This window comes from Sturnus vulgaris, chromosome 11 (genome assembly GCF_052056855.1).
Source record: "Sturnus vulgaris isolate bStuVul1 chromosome 11, bStuVul1.hap1, whole genome shotgun sequence".
Classification (NCBI taxonomy): Eukaryota; Metazoa; Chordata; class Aves; order Passeriformes; family Sturnidae; genus Sturnus; species Sturnus vulgaris.
Window position 1 is genome coordinate 511,064 of NC_142253.1, and position 19,077 is coordinate 530,140.

Here is a 19,077-nt window from a genome sequence, read left to right on the forward strand (position 1 = left end):
TCCTGCTGGAGTTGCCTCAGTAAGTGCATAAATAGCTGAGCTTGAGGCACTGAGTTACCATCATTACCTGAATGTACAATTTAAAAAGCTGCTTAAGTGTTTACCTCCTTTCCTAGCTCATTAGCATGTGGTTACACTTCTGAGAATTAAAGTAAGTCTGATACAAAACCCCTGATGACTTCAAGATTTTGATACATGATAAAATACTTTTCATTATGTCCCTTTTGTTCTCTTTGTTATTGAAGATGTGTTAAAAAACAAATAAGTTGATTGTGGAGACATTTGAATGATGAGGTGTGAGAGCATCTTGATTTCTCTGCAGGCTTTCTGCTTTTATGGTGTATATTCCCTCTTTCTTTTGTTTAATTACTTTTTAAGCAAGAAGACTTACTTCTGTGGAGTTTTTTGAACTTTGATTTTCTGGAGATTTGCTGAGTTCCATTTTAGCTCTGTCTGTTTATGTTATTCTTCCCAAGTTTTATTTCCTCCCTGACACTTCCACTGGAGTCAGCAGATGGCATTTCTCCTGCACTCCAGGATCCCTTCGGGGACTTCAGCTAAAGCATCTTTATCGTGGAGCAGTGAAATTTCCCCGATTATAAATTCTATTCACCAAAGGAACAAAGTCTTGGATGTGTGAGCTGAGGCTGTCCTGTATCCTCAAAGGCAGAGCAGTTGATGTGAGCAGGCTTTTTTACGAGCTCAGTGTATTTTGCAGGGGTGAGGCAAGCAGGGCTCCAGGAGGAATGAGCCCAGTGGTGCTGGAGGGCTCTGTGCAGGACGGCTGGGCCCTTTGGGGACAGCAGAGCCCAGCTGGCTGCCCTGGCTCCTGCACCCTGCTCCAGCCGGGAATGGTGAGGGGTGCCCGGGCTGGGACACGGGGGGGTCACACGGCCTCCATCTCCAGCACTAATTCAGCTGCTGATGTCACACAAACCTGACCCTGCACAGCCACTCCACCCCAAATTTCCCGTGTTTCCCCAAACCCCAGTGCCTCAGGGGCATCTCCTAGGCACAGCCTGGGCATCACTGGCTGGGGACAAAGCCGTGCTGCTCTGGCAGGGTGGGAGCCCTCCCGGGCTGTGCCTAATGGCAGCTAAAGCCCATCAGAGGAGCTGTCTGCCCTGGTCTCCAGTGGCCTTGTGTTTTGTCCTGGAAGGGAAGGGAAGAATACAGACACAGATCAAATTATCCTTGGGCTGGCTGTGCCCCTTGGGGCCTCCTCCTCCTCCTCGGGTGACACGTGCATCTCTTTAAACGCTGCGCTTCTCTTCTTTCTGTCATTAACTCTGTCACCAAGTTAATCTTTTTGGCCATGTATGTGAAGAGGAGATAAAGCTCCTTATCCATCCCTCTGGAGTTCTGTGGGAAATGGCTGCAAGGTAGTTTGAAGTGGTCACATGAAAGATCTCACTGGATTGAGCAGAGAAAATGGAACAGTCAGTGTCCATACAAACTGATCTGGCAAAACGTGTGCAGCCCCTCTGAGTCCTTCTCCAACAGCAGCTTCCCTCAGGATTAGTGTTTGCTGAATGTGAGACAAACAAGGAGGGGAACTCTGAGGAAATTCAGCATTACATGGAGCTGTCAAATTGCTTGGTCCCTGGAAAAATTAGCTGAGTCAAGTTAGGGAGCAGAAACAGCAGTTGATACAGTTATGCCAAAAATCCTCAGTTGGCTTTACTGGCCTGGTTGAACAGGGCTTGGAGCAACCTGGGCTAGTGGAAGGTGTCCCTGATCATGGCAGGGTAGTTGAAATTGGATAATCTTTAAGGTCTCTCCCAACAGAAACGATTCTGGGATTCTGTGATTTACTTGCTGCTCAGCACAGCTCTGGGTTTTGAGGCAGCATCAAGAAAGTAGAGGCCAGAAATTAAAATAGGCATATAATTATTATATATTGTGCATATAATTAAAAATAATGCATAATATTAAAAAAAAGAAAAAAGGGCAGAAAAGAGGGAACAGAGCAGAGTGAATGAGTTGGGCTCCTGGTTTGCAGGCAGTGCTGGTCCTGTGGAGCAGGGGGTGAAGGAGGAGCTTACAGGGCACCCAGGTGCTCAGGTGTTACTCCAGGGTTCCACTCGCTCAGGTGAGGCTTGGGCCTGGCCCATGTGCAGGTTCAGCCTCCCAGACAGCAGAGACTCGAAGCTGCTGGAGCCACAGAGCCCTGAGTGCATTTCCTTGTGCCCGGGGCTGCCCCTGCTGCTGCTCTGGGCTGGGCTGTGGGAGGCCCCCAGGTGTCTGTGGGAGGCCCCCAGGTGTCGGTGGGAGGCCCCCAGGTGTCAGAGGGAGGCCCCCAGGTGTCGGTGGGAGGCCCCCAGGTGTCTGTGGGAGGCCCCCAGGTGTCGGTGGGAGGCCCCCAGGTGTCTGTGGGGGGCCCCCAGGTGTCGGTGGGAGGCCCCCAGGTGTCGGTGGGAGGCCCCCAGGTGTCAGAGGGAGGCCCCCAGGTGTTTGGCTGCTTCCATGGTGTTTTGGCCAAACGTGCTGGTTGGTTTCTCAGGCTGAGCTCTGGGATGTTCCCAGCCCTTGCAGGGTGTTACCAGACGTGATGGATTAATGCTTGGGGAGCTCTGAGCTTGGCAGATGAAAGGCACTGCAGAAGGGCTGGGGATCATTATTTGTGGTTCTAATTTATTTGCCATCAAAGGGATGAGAGGGGTGAGAAAATGCCATTTGTTCTGGGGCTGGGAGCATCGGTTTGAAGTCTTTTTTTCCTTCCTTTTTCTTCTCCCCTCCCCATTGTGTGTTCCCCTGGGAATTGTGTGGAAGTCCCTGCTCTGTCTTTTCTTCTCTGGGCAGCCGTGTGTGAAGCAGCCAGCTCGGTGCTGCTCTCCAGGGACTTCAAGGGCTGCAGAGTGTGTGGGAAGTGCCTGCCCTGGCTTTCAGGAGCAGCTGATTTCTGGGCACTGCAAATCACCACCAGCTTCAGTGCGAGTCCAGCAGCAAAAAAAGGGAAACATTTCACATGGAATTTGGAAATTGGTCCTAAAAGCAGCTGGCAACGCCCCGAGCCCCTCTCCTTGGGTTCTGTGGCATTCAGTGCTTTGCCTCGTGCTGGCTCAGTTTTGTGTGCTTTGGGAATTCTCACCCTGGAGCAGTGGCAGATATTTCCTGCTGGTGCTGTTGGTCGTAGCAAAGGAGCTGTGATGTGAGGGGCTGGGCACAGGGACCAGGGCACAGCTGGTCATGGCAGCAGTGCTGCTGCTCCCCCAGTGCTGGCACAGGCTGCCAGCCCTGCTCCCTGCCCTGTGTGTGTGGCAGCCCCTTGGCTGCATTGTTCAGCTCTGGGGTTTGTGCACAGCCTGGAGTGGTTGGAGGGTATTCATGCTGGAACTGTCTCATGGGAAAGGCTTCCAGCACAGAACGAGGTTTTGCCCCAAGCAGCAAATGGAAATTCACCCTTTACCTTTTTTGTGTTGCTTGTTGATTTTTTTAAGACAGGTCTATGCCAGTCCATAACTGCCCATACTCTCAATTAATGTGATTAGAAGCTAAATAGAAGCAGGGTAAATGGGGGGCTGTGACAATTCAATCGTTTTTACAAAGCTCCTTGTTATTGCCCATGGATTTTCACAGCTTTCAAAGACTAGGAGGGGCGGTGGGGCTGGGAGTTGGCCCAGTGGAGCTTTGCTGCTGTGTTTTTAGCAGGGGCTGAGGCAAGCACAGCCCTGCTGTGATGTGATGTGAGCTGAGCAGTGTCTCCTCACATCGGCACAGACCAAGGGACGCCTGCTTGGGTTGGAGCCGCTTGTGGCACCAACCGAGATTTTGGATTTCACTTCGAGTTTATCAGTATGAATTTCAGGAGGTATTTCTTCATGGAAAGGGTTGTCAGACACTGGAACGGGCTGCCCAGGGAGGTGGTGGAGTTTCCATGCCTGGAGGTGTTCAGGGAATAGCTGGATGTGGCATTCAGTGCTCTGGGCTGGGTGACAAGGTGGGGATTGGTCACAGGTTGGACTTGCTCAGCTCTGATGGAGCTTTCAGGGCAGCAAATCCCTGTGCTGGCATGACACTCGACATGCCAAATTCGGTTATAGTGAGGACAATGTCTAAAACCAGGTTTTTGTCTAAAATACGGTATTTTTTAGGCATTAACTCCAGGCTTTATCATTTTCCCCAAGACAGACATGAGAGTGAGCAGCACCATGAGCAGCTGCTCCATGGGGGAGGCAGGCAGGTGCCCAGGCCAGAGCAGGGTGTGCACACACTGCAGGTGCCCTCTGCCACACCTTGCTTCAGCGTCACCCGTGCTTGAGAACCTCGTGGCGTGGTTTGGGAGCGCGCGTGTGTGTGTGCGAGCAGCCCCTCCTCTGTGTTTGCCAGTGCTGTGACCTGGGCTTCCACGCCAGCCTTGCCAGGACGTTCAGGACGTACCTGTCTGCCGAGTACAACCTGGAGACGTCGCGCCACGAGGGGCTGGACGTCATCGAGAACGCCGTGGACAGCCTGGACGCGCGCAGCGACAAGCACAGCGTCATGGACATGTGCAACCAGGTCTTCTGCCCCCCGCTCAAGTTCGAGTTCCAGCCCCACATGGGGGATGAGGTAACCTGCTCGCCTCGGGGCTGCCCCTCCTCTGAAGCATCGCTGAGCGATTGCTCCTGACTCCTTACCCCTCCCTGCTGCCTTCACACACCGCTCCTGGTGTTCCCTTTGCTAATGGGGCTCCTGGCTCGTTAGGGCTCCTCCTTTCAGGCTGCCTCTCACTCTGTGTCTCTCCCAATTAGGGAGCCCGTGCTTTGGCTCTCTCTGCCCCCCGGATCTGCTGGGGGAGCTGTGATTAATCTGCTCTAATTGGGACAGGGCCGAGTGCTGAGCAAAACACTCGGTGCTGGCCCGGGCCCAGGGCGCTGCTGATGGGACACACGGCAGCACAGCCCCTCTGGGGGCTGCCAGGAGCTGTGGGGGCTGCAGGGAGTGCTGAGGCTATGGACATGTGTGTCTGGTCCGTGCATGACCCGTGCAATGTCTCCTGTCTCAGGTGTGCCAGGTGAGCGCCCAGCAGCCCGTGCAGACCGAGCTGCTGATGAGGTACCACCAGCTGCAGTCTCGGCTGGCCACCCTCAAGATCGAGAATGAAGAGGTAAGAGCTCAGCTCTGTGGGCAGCACTGCTGAGCCTTTCTGCACTGCAGCCCTCCAGGTGTGCTCAGGTGTGGAGCCCCTCCCGTGGCAGGGCTGGAAGGGCCCACAGACCACAGGCAGAGCTAGCCCAGGGCTCGGGAGCTGCCTGCTGACTGATTGTTTTGGCTCAAGATGTGTCCTCCCCCCAGTCTGCCCCAAACCCACGCTGTCCTGTTTCTGCCAGGTTCGGAAAACGCTGGATGCCACCATGCAGACCTTGCAGGACATGCTGACAGTGGAAGATTTTGATGTTTCAGATGCCTTCCAGCACAGCCGCTCCACTGAGTCGGTCAAATCAGCTGCATCAGAGACCTACATGAGCAAAATCAACATTGCCAAGAGGAGAGCCAACCAGCAGGAGACTGAAATGTTCTATTTCACTGTGAGTCTCAGCTCAGGCCATACAGGACATGGGGCATTAATTGCCGGGGCTGAGGCCCAGTTAAGTGCTCATTAGTGAAGAGCAAGAACCAATTCAGTCTCTTTAAGTACTTGTCTTCTGTCAGATCTGGGTCTGGAATGCATTTCAGTGGCAGGGCACTGCATAGGGACTGACAATCCAGTGCCTGCCTTGCTTTTCTCTTTGAAGGAACAACTGGGGCAGCCAGATGAGATTGAAAACTTATTGAGTGGAGTAGGAGAGGCTCAGAGCAGGGCTCAGACTCCAGATGGCCTCACTGTGAACCACTATCCAGAGTCTCTTCAGGACTGTGAACTGTGAGCCAAGTCTTCCTCTCCAGCCTATACAGCTTAAATTTGCCCTTGGCCACGGATGAGCTGAAGCCCCTGACAGGCCAAGGAAGGCACAAAAGCTGGGCTGTGGTGTGGGTGCCTGCCCTGCAGCTCTTGTGCTGCTCTCCCAGGCAGAGCTCGGGTCTCTGTTCTGGTTCCTGAAATGCAGGCAACAGCCCTGAGTTCACCAGAAGTCTCCCCCATTTCAGTGTGGGTTAACAGCACCTTGTGATGTATTACAAATGCATAGAAGAGCTTCTACTTTCTCTTAATATTATTATTGCAAACTGGGGGGAAATTGCAATTTTCATTTGGAATTGTGCTTGGGATTACTTTGGTTTTTGCAGAGATTTGATCTTTCCCATTCTCTGTTTTCCATCTCTGGTCTCCCTCTCCCCTGTTCCCTGTGCCTTGCTCTGGAGTGTTCTGGGTGTCCTCACTGTGGCATGGGCAGTTGTGCACAGTGTCACCTGCAGCACAGAGCACCTGGCAGTCCCTGCCTGGCTCAGGCACTGGGAGTTCTTGCTTGGCATTGTTGGTCTGCACAGAGATGAAGCCTTGGCAGTGCAGGGAAAGCTGCTTTGGTTTCCCAGGCCGTTCCCAGAAGGCTGACAAAAGAAAGGCAGCTTTGAACTCTTTGTCCCTGCCTGCATTCCCGGGCAGGAGGGGCAGCTCCAAGGAGACCAGGCTAATGAGAGCATCAGGCAGTGCTGGAGCAGGGAGAAGAGATCAGACCCTGCTGAGCCCTGCAGCTGCTGCAGCCTCCTGAGCCCCTGGGCACCAGTGAATGCCCATTAGGGGCTGCGGTGCTTAACCCCCCCTGTTTGTTCTTTCATTCCAGAAATTTAAGGAGTATCTGAATGGCAGTAACCTCATCACCAAGCTCCAGGCTAAACACGACCTGCTGAAGCAGACTCTGGGAGAAGGTGAGTTGGGGTCAGGTCCAGGGAGGGTGCTCCAATCCCCTGGGAGGGTTTAAACCCTGTGTCACTGTCAGCCTCACCTTTGTGTGTTCTCCTGAAGGGCTGATGCTTCTGTGCCTGCCTGCTGCTGCCCAGCTAACCTGTGACATGCAAAATCATCATTTCCTTTATTTACTCCTCCCACTTTCCTTTGGGAGTGCACATAGAGAGATCTCTTTGAATCTGACACTGTGTGCTGGAGTGCTGGGTTACTTCTCCAGCAGCAGACATGGCCACTCACTCCCACCCTCTGCCTCTCCCTTTTCTCCCCCAGAAGATTCTAATCTTCTCCCTCCAGATTTCTAATCTGTCTTTTAATGGTGGGGGCATCAGGTGGACATCTCTCCTCCCCAAATGCAGCTTTTCTGTGCTGGAAGCCATTCCTTGGGGTGTGGAGGCAGCAGTGAGGGTGTGAGCACCCCTGCAGTTTGCTCTGCTTTGGTGGTGATGAGGGATGATGAGAACTTGTGTTTCTTACAGGTGAAAGAGCCGAGTGTGGAACAACCAGGTGAGCACTTTCTTCCCCTTCCTTGCTCCCGGGGAGGGCTGGCACTGGCAGGAGGGGGCTGTGGGAAGGGGGGTTTGCTTTGCTACTGGTGCAGCTTGGTGGGTTCAGTTGCAGCCCCCCGTGCCCCACATCCTGCTTCCCAGCTGCATGGCCTGGAGTGCTGGGCTCGGGGGATGGCAGGCAGCCCCTGCTTCTGCTGCAGGGTGCTCTCTGGCTGGCTGCCTCTGGTGTGCCTGGGTGTGCTTGGCCAGCACGGTGCAGTGCCCTGGAGCACAGCTGGGGTGGGGTGGGGCTCACAGGGTGACACGAAGGTGTCCATGCACTCACTCCCTGCCACCCCTCTTCCTTTGTGGACTTCAGTGTGTCCCTGAAATCCTCTGCCAGCTCTGGCTGCTTTAGCTGTGAGTGCAGAGCGTGCCTGTGTCACAGACTTCAGCCCTTTCTGCAGGAGATAGGGCTGGGTAAATGTGACAGGGGAGAGGCTTTGATCCATGTCCAGTCCATGAAGCATCTCCACAGAGCTCCAGTGCTTGCTAGGAGTGTGCTGGTGTTCTGACAGCGAGGCACAGGCCAGCACAGCCTCCCAACAGCTCCCTGGAACATGCACAGCTCTCTGTGTGTGAGCTTGTTCCAGCCTTGTTTGTGTTTAATACAATTTATAATAGCAGCAGAAAAAGCTGCATTCCCTGTTAGGAGTGGTGGAGCAGATGGTGCAGCCTGGGCTGCCTTGCCAGGCAGGAAGGAGGCTCCTTGTGCCAAGAGGTGTCAGGGCTGGGCACCCAGCGGGCACCGAGGTGCTGCCAGGACAGAGAGGGACCTTCAGGGATCAGGCTCCCACCACCCAGTTCTGTCAGTGCTTGCAGTCGTGTGACATCAGTACAGCCTGGGGCAGAGGGCAGGGCAGAAATCTGTTCGGGATTTTGTGTTTTTTTTCTCCTTTTTCTGGATCTGGACACTGAATGCCCTTCATTACCCAGGGGAATTGGACTGGGAATAGCATTAATGAAAATAGCCCAACTACTGAAACCTGTCACGGGCTTCTTGGTCACTGGCAGTGGGAGAGTCATCCCCATCCCTGGCATTCCAAACAGAAGCTAGATACAGGAAAGGGGAGGTGTTCCCACTGTCCTCATTCTGTGAGCAGAATGAAATCTGTTCAGGAACAAACAGGAACCCCAGTGCTGTCTGGGGTCGCTGTGGTTTATTTTGGATTGATCTCCTCACTGCCCTTGGTTTCCTGCTGGAGTGGTGTCCATGTGGGACACGCCAGTGAGTGGCTGCAGGGGGTGTGGAGCTCCACATCAAATCCTCACAGAGGGACTTTTCTGTTTGATTTTTTTATTCTCAGTTATAACCTGTGAGGTCTCACCCTGTCATTGCATTTACGTTGGTGTTTTGTTGATTTATTTTGTTCCATTTTCTCCCAGGCCCCCATGTCTTCCCCCTAAGCCACAGAAAATGAGGAGACCTAGGCCTCTCTCAGTGTATAACCATAAACTCTTTAACGGCAATATGGAAACGTTCATTAAGGTACTTCTGGCTGGCAGGAGGAGTGTGTGAACGCTGCAATGGAATGGTGGCTGTCCTGTCCTGTCCTGTCGTGGCTGCTGCCATCCTCAGGGGTCCCTCTGGCCCATCTGCTCCCAGCCTGGCCTCGGTGATGATTTCTGCCCATAGCTCCCCTTGTGCATTGCTGCCCCATCAGCTGTGAGCTCCACACCCGCCCAGGGCTGGTGGCAGGTGCAGGATGAGGCTGAGTGTCCTCATGGTCCTGCTGCTGCTTCCCATCCCGAGAAGAAAGATGACACAAGCTCAGCCCAGCAGCACACACAGCCCCCTTCCTCATGTCCACCTGGGTTTGGTGGTCACCCATCACTGTGGCTGAGAAGGAAAATAAAACGAGCCCAGGAAGTGTCTCCCACTTTCAAGGACTGCCAGCCTGGGGTACAAATCCTGTTGTATGGGTGGGCACGTTTTAGGGCAGGCAGGTGATCCTCAGCTTTCCACACAAATACATCAGTAACAACCACAGCTGCTGTCCTGCTCTGGAGAAAGCTTCAGTGAAAACTCTTCAGTAAAGACAAACTGTTGGATTAGGTGACTAATAGGCATCATCTGCTGGGTTTATTCCCTCCAGCTCAGCCCTAAGCCCGAGGGCAGTGTCTGTACACAGCCCCAGCACAGAGAGCACTGGCCCTGCTGGCAAAGCCTGTAATCCCATTAGGATTTGTGATTACTCCTGACTTAAACTGGTTTTTAAAAAAGTAATGCTCATTAAATCCCAGCCTGTTCAGCACTGAGAAGGAGGAATTGCCTGCTCTAGAAATCCATGTGAGCAGAGTGTCCCGTGCTGGCAGACACCCCTGGGGGGATGGCTGCCTGCCCTTGGGCTGTCCAGCCTCACACCTGGGCCCTGGGCAGCTGCCCAGCTGTCCCCTGGTCACCCAGTGCCCCCCTAGAGCCTTGTGTGTGCCCCAGGCAAGGTCTGTCCCTGTCCTCAGGCTCCTGGGAACGCCACAGGTTGAGGCAGGGAGGAGTGTGAGGAGCTGTCCCTGCCGAGGCTGGGCTGCATGGGAGGGAGGGAGGGAGGGAGTCCCACAGGCCTGTGTTGGCCCTTGCTAAGCTGCCATTGCATTTGAGCGTTCATGGCCTCCAAAGGAGATGCTTGCCTCTAACTGAACTTATCCCTGCTTAATCTGTTCTCTTTTTTCCACTCTGCTGCTTTTCTGTGTGCTCAGAGGAAGGAGGAATGCACGAACGAGGAATCAGGTACTGGCTGAGACCCATCTGTGGCACGGAGGGAACTGCCCAGAGATGCCACTGTGCTCTGCTGGGAAAACAACCAGAATCCCAAAGAAAACTGTGTCCACTTGGGCTGTCAGACATGGCCCACGGTCCCCTTGAGCTTCTGCCACAAGGGGCCTGGGGAGAAGCCAGAACTCACACTGGTTCACACTCAGGCGCTTCATCCCACACACTGTGGCGTTTGTTGGGTTTTTCAGCACCTGCTGACAGTGGCTCTCTCCTTTGGTGGAAATGTTGTTGTAAGCTGTGTGATGGGAAGCCTACTCCCTCAGGCATAGCACAAGTTTGATTTCAGCTCAGCTGAGATCCCTCGTGGCAGTCTCCTGTCTGAGCCAGGCAGGGAGCAGCAATGTTTCACACAGCTCAGCTGCAGCTTCCTTGTGCACTTCTGGCTGCACATGATGTCCTCAGTGCTCTTTGATGGCTCCATGTTTGTCACCCCTCCTTTCCCTGCCTGTCCTCTTACTAAACTCCACAGCACTAATTTTCAAATCTCTGGTTTTCCAATCTTTAATGCACTTCCCATGCTTTGTTAGCAATAAACCAGTAATTTTTTCTCTCTTTCCTTTCCTGCAGGATTCAGGACAGGCCATTCCACTTGTTGTAGAAAGCTGCATCCGCTACATCAACCTGTATGGTAAGTTGGCTCAGGACAGCAAGGAATAAAACAAGGAATAAAGCAAGGAATAAAGCACTGGAGTGAGCAGTGGGAACCAGCACAGACTCCAGGGTGCCTGCAGTCCATTCCCCATGGGCTCGGGTTAGAATGGGCTGTGGTGCAGCCCTGGATGACTGGGGAATAGTGAGGTTTTGTTAGTGCCCAGGTTAAATTGTTCACTCAGGCCATGAGCCCTTTCAGCACCTTGATCTGGGTCCTTGGCTGGGGAAGAGGAGCACAAGTGAGGTGCAGCAGGCTGTCCCTGCTTGTCCCTTGCTGTCCCTGCTTGTCCCTTGCTGTCCCTGCTTGCTCCAGCCCTGTCTGGTGCATCGACTCCTGGATTCTGCTGCTTCTGCCTGCAGGTATTGCCCAGCAGTTCCAGAAATCTCTCCTAAAGCATTATTCTCTTCCAGGCCTCCAGCAGCAGGGCATCTTCAGAGTCCCTGGCTCCCAGGTGGAAGTCAATGACATCAAGAACTCTTTTGAGAGAGGTGTGTAGCTGGGTGTGCAGTACAGCAGGATCCCTGCCTGGGCAGGGGTCCTGGGAGGGAGGTGGTGTGTGCTGGGTGCCTCAGCCATGGTGTAAAGCCTGTGGTGAATAAAGCCCTTTCTGCTATGAGACATGAGCAGATTTTATCCCTGTTGGGTTTCTCAGTGCTGTGTCTCTGGCAGTAGCAGTCACCCAGGGAAGGAGTGTGAGAAGCAGGGGTACCTGCAGAGGTCTTTTCCACAGTCATTAAAAGCATAAGAGCCATAAAAGAGTTTGCTGGGGATCCTTGTTCATCCTTCCTGCAGGAAGTTTACTCAGGGAGGTGCAGCATTCCTCCCTGTACCTGCTGGCTGTGGAGGCACCAGTGAATCTGCAGAGAAAATCACACTCAGGGTGCCAGGCCAGTGAGAAAGGGAAAGCTCCTGCTGTCCTGGGTGGAGGGCAGCTGTGACAGGGACAGTCCTGCTGGGAATAGTGGCCCTTAATCCTTGAGCAGCATTGGAAGGATCAGGATGAAGGTGGATGGGCCAATGGATAAGGCAGTGTTATTTTCCAAGGCTGGAGGATTTGCACATCCAATTTAAGGTGAATTAGTATCCAAATCTCGGGGACACTGAAAGCCTTTCACAGATTTAAGTCAGTACAAAGCTGTCCAGAACCCCTGGGTCCATTCCAGAGCTGTAATTTTATCCTCCAGCCAAGCCTGTCCTCCTTCAGACCTCCTCAGCTTTTCTTCTGGAAAAGGATTGGTGCCATAAATGCAGAAAATGACTGGGCTGGAAACGGTGGAGGAGACACAACCAATATCATCCTTGTTTCCTAAAGGTTTGAAATCCCCCAGTAGAACTTCAGGTTTTCAGGAAAAATCAGCATTGCCATTGCACAAGAGGAGAGTTTCTGAACCCTGGGGAATTTGGGTGTTCCACTAAATGAGGAAAAACACTTGTGTTAGTCCAGCCTGAGGGTGATGCTGGATAGGAAACCTTTTCTGTGGGCAGGTGAAGACCCCCTTGCTGATGATCAGAATGAACGAGACATCAACTCAGTGGCTGGAGTCTTGAAGCTGTATTTCCGAGGACTGGAAAACCCCCTCTTTCCTAAGGAAAGGTTTCAAGATTTGATATCTACTATAAGTAAGTACATGTGGCAGCTCTTTGTGGAGAGCTGGGTGGGAAGAGAGAAGCACTAAATGGGGGCAGGTACACCTGAGGTACACACAGGTGGGCAGTGGGAGCTGTGAGGAAAGGACAGGAGTGAGCACTGGGGAGAGGGAGGGGGGAGATCACTTCTCTGGGGGGAATGGAGGAGGCAGAATGAGCTTGAAGAGGTGATGGAAGTGCTGCCCATTTTGGCTGCAGGTTACAGGAGAGATTTTGGGCCGTGTCAGCTGTAGGGCACCAGTGGGGCACAGCCTGGGAGAAGGGGTGGGTCCCCTCCAGGGCCAGAGTGTGCTTGGGGAAGTGGCTGCCTGTGTCCTTGCAGGTAGGCTTGTGTTTGACACCATCCCTAATTAATGCAAATTTGCACAATTTTTTAAGATTTTGGGAATTTTTTTGCAGACATCATCTGTTATTTTTCAGGGTGTTATTCTCTTATCTCTCTCCATTTTTCCAAATTTAACAAGAATCTTCCTCATCTTTTCCTGTTGCTCTTACAATCTTTAGATCAAGGATAGGTTTTAAATAAATTACCTTGTTCCAGTTAAAAATCCGACCTGAAGCACAGCTGACTGTGCCACACAGACACCCATAAACACAGGCTGCACACTTGGTGTCCCAGCCCAAGCAGGGTGAAGAGCCTTTCCTTTGCTTCTTGGAGGGCTGGGGGTTTCTGTGGAAGCTCCTCTAAGGCACAGGGGCAATAGAGAGGTCCAAAGGCACTTTTCAGAGTCCCTATGGGCTGTCCTCGTGTGTGCAGTGCTGATGGGTACCCCCTTAATTCCTGAATTAAACCCAGTCTAAACGTTTTGCTCAGTGAGAAAGGCAAGTGCTTTGAGAGCTTGTCCCTCTGGGTGTCAGAACAGATACCTATTGTCATAGGGTGTTATCCAGTTTGTATTTAGTTGTGGGTTTTTTTAACAAATATCCTCTTATGTAAAACCAAACTGAAGCAGAGAACCCATCAGGCAATAATGGGATAAATCAAATGGAAAAAATCCCCATGTGAAATACTATAAAGCTATCCATCTTGGTCTTGAGGCCAGATTTTGCTCAGAATTTTGATTTAATGGCAGCCTAGCTACACGTTGTCAGGGAATTTTACTGTGATTAGTAAATGGCATAGTTTGAGCCAGAACAAGCACTTGTGTGTGATCTGCCTGCTCCAGAAAAGCTCTGGTGCTTTCCTCTGTGGAACAGCAGCCACAGGATTAACTCTGTACAGAATTTCTCTGTACAGGGGGAGCTTAGGGCAGGACAGTGACCCCCTCCCCTGGCAGGGAGCAGGTGTCTGATGGCAGCTCTGGGCTCTGCAGCCCTGGGCACTGGAGAGCAGTGACCCTGAAAGTACTGGTGCCACTAATCTGTTTCCTAGGAAATCCTAATTCCTATTCAGAGCAGTAGGAGACAGGAGCAGAAGGGCTCAGAAGGATCCAATGCATAACCCAGAAGGGTAACCTGAATAAGAACCTCATTTAAAAATCTGCCCTAGAAAATCAAGCAGTGCTCTGTTTTCAGTGCCACATTGACTCAGGCTTTTGAGGAACAGAGGAGTTGTTGAGGAATGAAATGAATAATGCATAAACATTTATTTCAAAAAGGAACCCACAGAAATATCTTTATTTGCTGTTCATACTGTATCTGAACATAGGAATTCCCACTGGAGCTGCAGTGTCCCCCATTCTCTTTCTGCACCTTAGTACCTCGCTCACAGATGACCTCTGGAGACAGGCTTTTGTCTTCCTCACTTACTGGGCCACAAGATCTGGAACAAGTCCCTCTGGTGCTGAGCTGTCTGGTCCCGAAAAGGTTTTTAAGGATGTGCTTTCTATCCATGTGTTCCAGAAACTGAGAACCCTGCAGAGAGAGTGCACCAGATCCAGCAGATCATTGTCACTCTGCCTCGGGCTGTCATCGTGGTCATGAGATACCTCTTTGCTTTCCTTAACCAGTGAGTGTTTTCCTGCTTCACCGAGTTCTCCTGGCTGTCCCTCCTGCCGGGGCTTCCCTGTCTCTGCTGCACGAGTCCTTGTGGTGCTGCCATGGGGAGCTGTGCCTGGTTCCTGCCCAGCCTTGCTGAGCCTGGCTGTGTGCCTGGGCCAGGGGCCAGCTCGGGACGGGGCTGGGGCTTTGCTGGGAGGTTTTCCAGGCGGGCAGGAGCACAGCAGAGCTCCCTCCCACGTGTGCTTGCAGCTTGTCCCAGTACAGCGACGAGAACATGATGGATCCCTACAACCTGGCCATCTGCTTCGGGCCCACGCTGATGCACATTCCTGACGGGCAGGATCCCGTGTCCTGCCAGGCCCATGTCAATGAGCTCATCAAAACCATCATCATCCACCACGAGGGCATCTTCCCCAGCCCCCGGGAGCTGGAGGGGCCTGTCTACGAGAAGTGCATGACCGGAGGGGAGGAGTACTGGTGAGCTCTCTGCAGGGTTCCTGGGTGCACACGCCTTCTGCAGGCCAGGAGGCTCTTGCACACTGATTTGATTTAGTCTTACCAGTCAGAACAAGCGGTTTCACCAGGTATTGCATTTTCTTGTGCTGACTCAGTATCATAAACCTCAGTAAAAAACATCAAAAGAAACCTTTTCCAGTGTAGGTACTAATATTGATGGAGATTTTTTGTGCTGCAGATCACACAAGCGTGTTCAGCAAAATGGAATTTTAGGTAAATTCTATTCAAACTCATTCTAGGCTGGAAATTTTGAGTAAAGACTCATAGTTCCATCATAATTTCCCATTTGGATGAAATCCCTTGGCCCAAGGTTAAGCCAAGCCTTCCAGTTCCCTTTGTTGCTGGAATTGTAACCCAACATTCAGGTCTGGGTTTAACAAACCAGGATCAATAACAGACTTGAACTGATTTCCTACAGGTTTCATACATTTCTGAGACCTTACCATGCCTGGTACTGTCACCTGCCACCGTCCCTCCTGGTGCAGCAGAGCAGCTAAAGCTCACTGTGAATTAGGGAGTGGGACATTTAACTTGGTGTCATTTCCTTAGCTTTGCCAAACTCTACTAAAGACACAAGAGCCAACAGAATGTGACATTCTAGGCGTGGTGTGAGTGTCTGCTGTTCTCAGAGCAAGCCTGGGGATCTGCTGTGATTTGAAATCACAGAATCAGAGAATCACAAATCACAGAATTAGGAAGGCTGGGGAAGACCTCCAAGACTGAGTCCAACCTTTGACCAAACCCCACCTTGTCACCTGGACACATCCATGGAACAGTCGTTCCTTGTGCACCCCCAGGGCCGGGGGCTGCACCAGCTCCCTGGGTGTGCTGGGTGTGCTGGGAGCAGTGTCCCTACAGTGTGACAGCCTGCAGTGTGTGTGACAGCCTGCAGTGTGTGTGACAGCCTGCAGAGTGTGTGACAGCCTGCCGAGTGTGTGTGACAGCCTGCCGTGTGTGTGTGACAGCCTGCCGAGTGTGTGACAGCCTGCCGAGTGTGTGTGACAGCCTGCCGAGTGTGTGTGACAGCCTGCCGTGTGTGTGTGACAGCCTGCCGAGTGTGTGACAGCCTGCCGTGTGTGTGTGACAGCCTGCCGAGTGTGTGTGACAGCCTGCCGTGTGTGTGTGACAGCCTGCCGAGTGTGTGTGACAGCCTGCCGAGTGTGTGACAGCCTGCCGTGTGTGTGTGACAGCCTGCCGAGTGTGTGTGACAGCCTGCCGAGTGTGTGACAGCCTGCCGAGTGTGTGACAGCCTGCCGTGTGTGTGTGACAGCCTGCCGTGTGTGTGTGACAGCCTGCAGTGTGTGTGACAGCCTGCCGTGTGTGTGTGACAGCCTGCCGTGTGTGTGTGACAGCCTGCCGAGTGTGTGACAGCCTGCCGAGTGTGTGTGTGACAGCCTGCCGTGTGTGTGTGACAGCCTGCCGAGTGTGTGTGTGACAGCCTGCAGTGTGTGTGACAGCCTGCCGTGTGTGTGTGACAGCCTGCAGTGTGTGTGACAGCCTGCAGTGTGTGTGACAGCCTGCAGTGTGTGTGACAGCCTGCAGTGTGTGTGACAGCCTGCAGTGTGTGTGACAGCCTGCCGTGTGTGTGTGACAGCCTGCCGTGTTCCTCTGCAGTGACAGCCCGCACAGCGAGCCAGGCACCATCGATGAGGTGGATCACGACAACGGGACAGAGCCACACACCAGTGATGATGGTGAGAGGGGCTGGGCTGGGCCAGCAGGGCTGGGCTGTGCCAGCAGGGCTGTGCATGCAGCACAGCACAAACTGCTGCGGGACAGAGGCTGGCAGGGCTGGGCTGGAGCAGGAGGCAGCACTGTGCTCCCCACATGCCAGCAGCACGAGGGGGGAGTTTGGGAAATGCTGCTGGAACGGCTGTGGGGCAGGGACCCACGGCAGGGACCCACGGCAGGGAACCAAGGCAGGGAACCAAGGCAGGGCTCACTGCGTTGGAGGGGCCCTGGGGAGTTGCTGTCCTGGCTGTGTCCTGCATGGCACAGCACGTCTGCCCTGCCAGGAAAAGGCTCACCTGGCAAGAGGGGCCATGGGAGGAAGAAGGGCCAGGGAAGGGCACACAGGGCCAGGTGGCTCCGGGCACAGGGAAGGGCACAGGGAAAGGCACACGGGGCCAGGGAAGGGCACACAGGGCCAGGCAGCTCCAGGCCTGCTCTCAGCTCCAGGCAGGAGCTGACAGGCCTGGCACAGGGAGCCAAGGGAGCTGCTGTGCAGCCAATTTCACACTTGAGTGGCCACGGTAATGGCTCCGATGGGGGTTTCTGAGTGATGAACTGTGGTGCGAAGTGCCGAGCAGAGGAGTGGCTGTGTTTTGTGAGTTTGCATGTTCCCTCTCCCCCTTGCCCTGCTTACACTCCCTGCTGGTTGTTGCAATGGTTTCTTCAGGATTCAGTGTCCTCCAGCTGAAAACAGATCTGCCTATGAGCCAGACTCTTTAACAGGCCCCTCAGTGCCCTTGGGTGCCCCAGCAGCTCCTGCTGGTGCCTTGGTGTGACCTCCCAAAGTGAAGTTCTGCCTCAGCCCTCCTGTATTTCAGGCCCTGAGCTCCCAGTCTGTGAGTCATGGGTGCTTGGTAGAGCTCACATTAGGAAAAGAGGGGAAACAGTGAGGCAGAGTGCTGCAGATGGCAGGGTGCAGAGCAGCTGCCTGGCTGGAGCTGATACCATTATTTCCATGGGGATCCCCAAAGGGACATTAGTTGCTCATCAATAATTCAGGCCAAACTGTCTCCAGGATAAGGAAGGGAAGAGAAGGTAAGTGGGGTTTGATCACAGCATCTGCCATGGCTTGACAAAATCTCAGGCTGGAAGATAATGGGGTTCTGTAACCAAAGGCAGAAAATGGAGTGTGGGTGGGGATGCCATATGCACAGAGGGAGATTCCTGCTGCTCCCCATCTGCTTTGTAGCTGTTTGTAATTGCCAGTGGTTTGTGAGGCTGAGGTTGGTCTCGGGAAGCCTGGAACAGCAATAAGCATGGATCAGTGTGACAAGAAGGCTTGTGCTCAGGGTGAGGTGCTCTGGGGACGCTGGGCAGTGGCAGCAGCACTGCTGCTCTGGTGAGAGGGTTCCCTCCTGGGCTCCAGCCTCCCTGCAGGGCTGCCCGGAGCTGCCCTCTCACTGTGCTCTCCCGTGCAGAGGTGGAGCAGATCGAAGCCATAGCCAAGTTTGACTACATTGGACGATCTCCACGGGAGCTCTCCTTCAAGAAAGGAGCCTCGCTGCTGCTGTACCATCGGGCATCAGAGGACTGGTGGGAAGGGAGGCACAACGGGGTGGACGGGCTCATTCCCCACCAGTACATCGTGGTGCAGGACATGTGAGTAAAGTGAGGCTTCTTCAAATCATATACTTGCACAAGGTCCACTTCAGTCACCTAAAATAATCAGTTTTGCTGAGGTTTAATGATTTTGGTGAGAAATCTGGGCGTGTTCACTTCTCCCTCTCCATGTATTGGCTCCATTTGTTTGTCATTTGGGCTGATAAAGACCAGTACTAAACATTGTACCTCAGTGTACCTGGCCCCCTCATTGTCTCTCTCTGACTCCCCAGCATGGTGTGAGCCAGGCTTAGCACTGAGGTAAGGGGCTGTGAGCCCTGGATTGTGTGGTGCTCACCTGGCCTGGGGGCAGATCCCAGGGCCCTTTGCAGGTGCTTCTTTTACAAGTGCTGTATCTGGAGTCACCACAGTGGCAGCCACATCACAGGGGATGGGCAGGCAGATGTCACTGCCACAGTGGTGGCCTTGGTCCAGCTCCTTGTTAACAATGTGTGGAGCTGCTGTAGTGGTGATGTTCAGATTGGTGTGGTGTCTGGGCCCTGGCTCCCCGGGGCACAGCCCTGTCACTGGTGTGGTCTCCTTTCCCCAGGGATGATGCATTCTCTGACAGCCTGAGCCAGAAGGCAGACAGCGAGGCGAGCAGCGGGCCCCTGCTGGATGATAAAGCCTCCTCCAAGAACGACATCCAGTCACCAACAGATCATATCATGGACTATGGCTTTGGGGGAGTGATGGGCAGGTAATTCATGTTCCTGTCACCATGGAGGTGGTGGCTGTCACAGGTGTGGACAGTTGGTGTGTGGGGAAGGGCAGGATGGGAGGGAAAGCTCTAGTAAGCACTGCAGGGTACCATGAGCTTGGAGGGGATTTCATGTGCACTACTAAT

The 19,077-nt window shown here is 53.3% G+C and overlaps 1 protein-coding gene across 5 annotated transcripts in view; it reads left to right on the forward strand.

Annotated features, from left to right (window-relative positions):
- The window catches only part of SRGAP3 (SLIT-ROBO Rho GTPase activating protein 3), a 67,723-nt gene that overhangs the window by 43,526 nt on the left and 5,120 nt on the right, over positions 1-19,077 (forward strand). For 4 of the 5 annotated variants that reach the window (XR_015805946.1, XR_015805945.1, XR_015805947.1 and 1 more), the window contains exons 7-20: positions 4,330-4,551; positions 4,988-5,089; positions 5,313-5,510; positions 6,702-6,786; positions 7,303-7,330; positions 8,758-8,860; positions 10,712-10,772; positions 11,207-11,284; positions 12,282-12,416; positions 14,286-14,391; positions 14,634-14,861; positions 16,515-16,594; positions 18,050-18,230; positions 18,781-18,930. Coding sequence is in view for 2 of the 5 variants with exons in the window: in XM_088171216.1 (XP_088027342.1) it covers positions 4,330-4,551; positions 4,988-5,089; positions 5,313-5,510; positions 6,702-6,786; positions 7,303-7,330; positions 8,758-8,860; positions 10,712-10,772; positions 11,207-11,284; positions 12,282-12,416; positions 14,286-14,391; positions 14,634-14,861; positions 16,515-16,594; positions 18,050-18,230; positions 18,781-18,930 (1,757 nt within the window). In the remaining 3 variants the exon portion in view is untranslated. Of the gene's footprint in view, positions 1-4,329; positions 4,552-4,987; positions 5,090-5,312; positions 5,511-6,701; positions 6,787-7,302; positions 7,331-8,757; positions 8,861-10,068; positions 10,100-10,711; positions 10,773-11,206; positions 11,285-12,281; positions 12,417-14,285; positions 14,392-14,633; positions 14,862-16,514; positions 16,595-18,049; positions 18,231-18,780; positions 18,931-19,077 lie in introns of all 5 variants that reach the window. The other variant, XM_088171217.1, reaches the window with a different exon arrangement.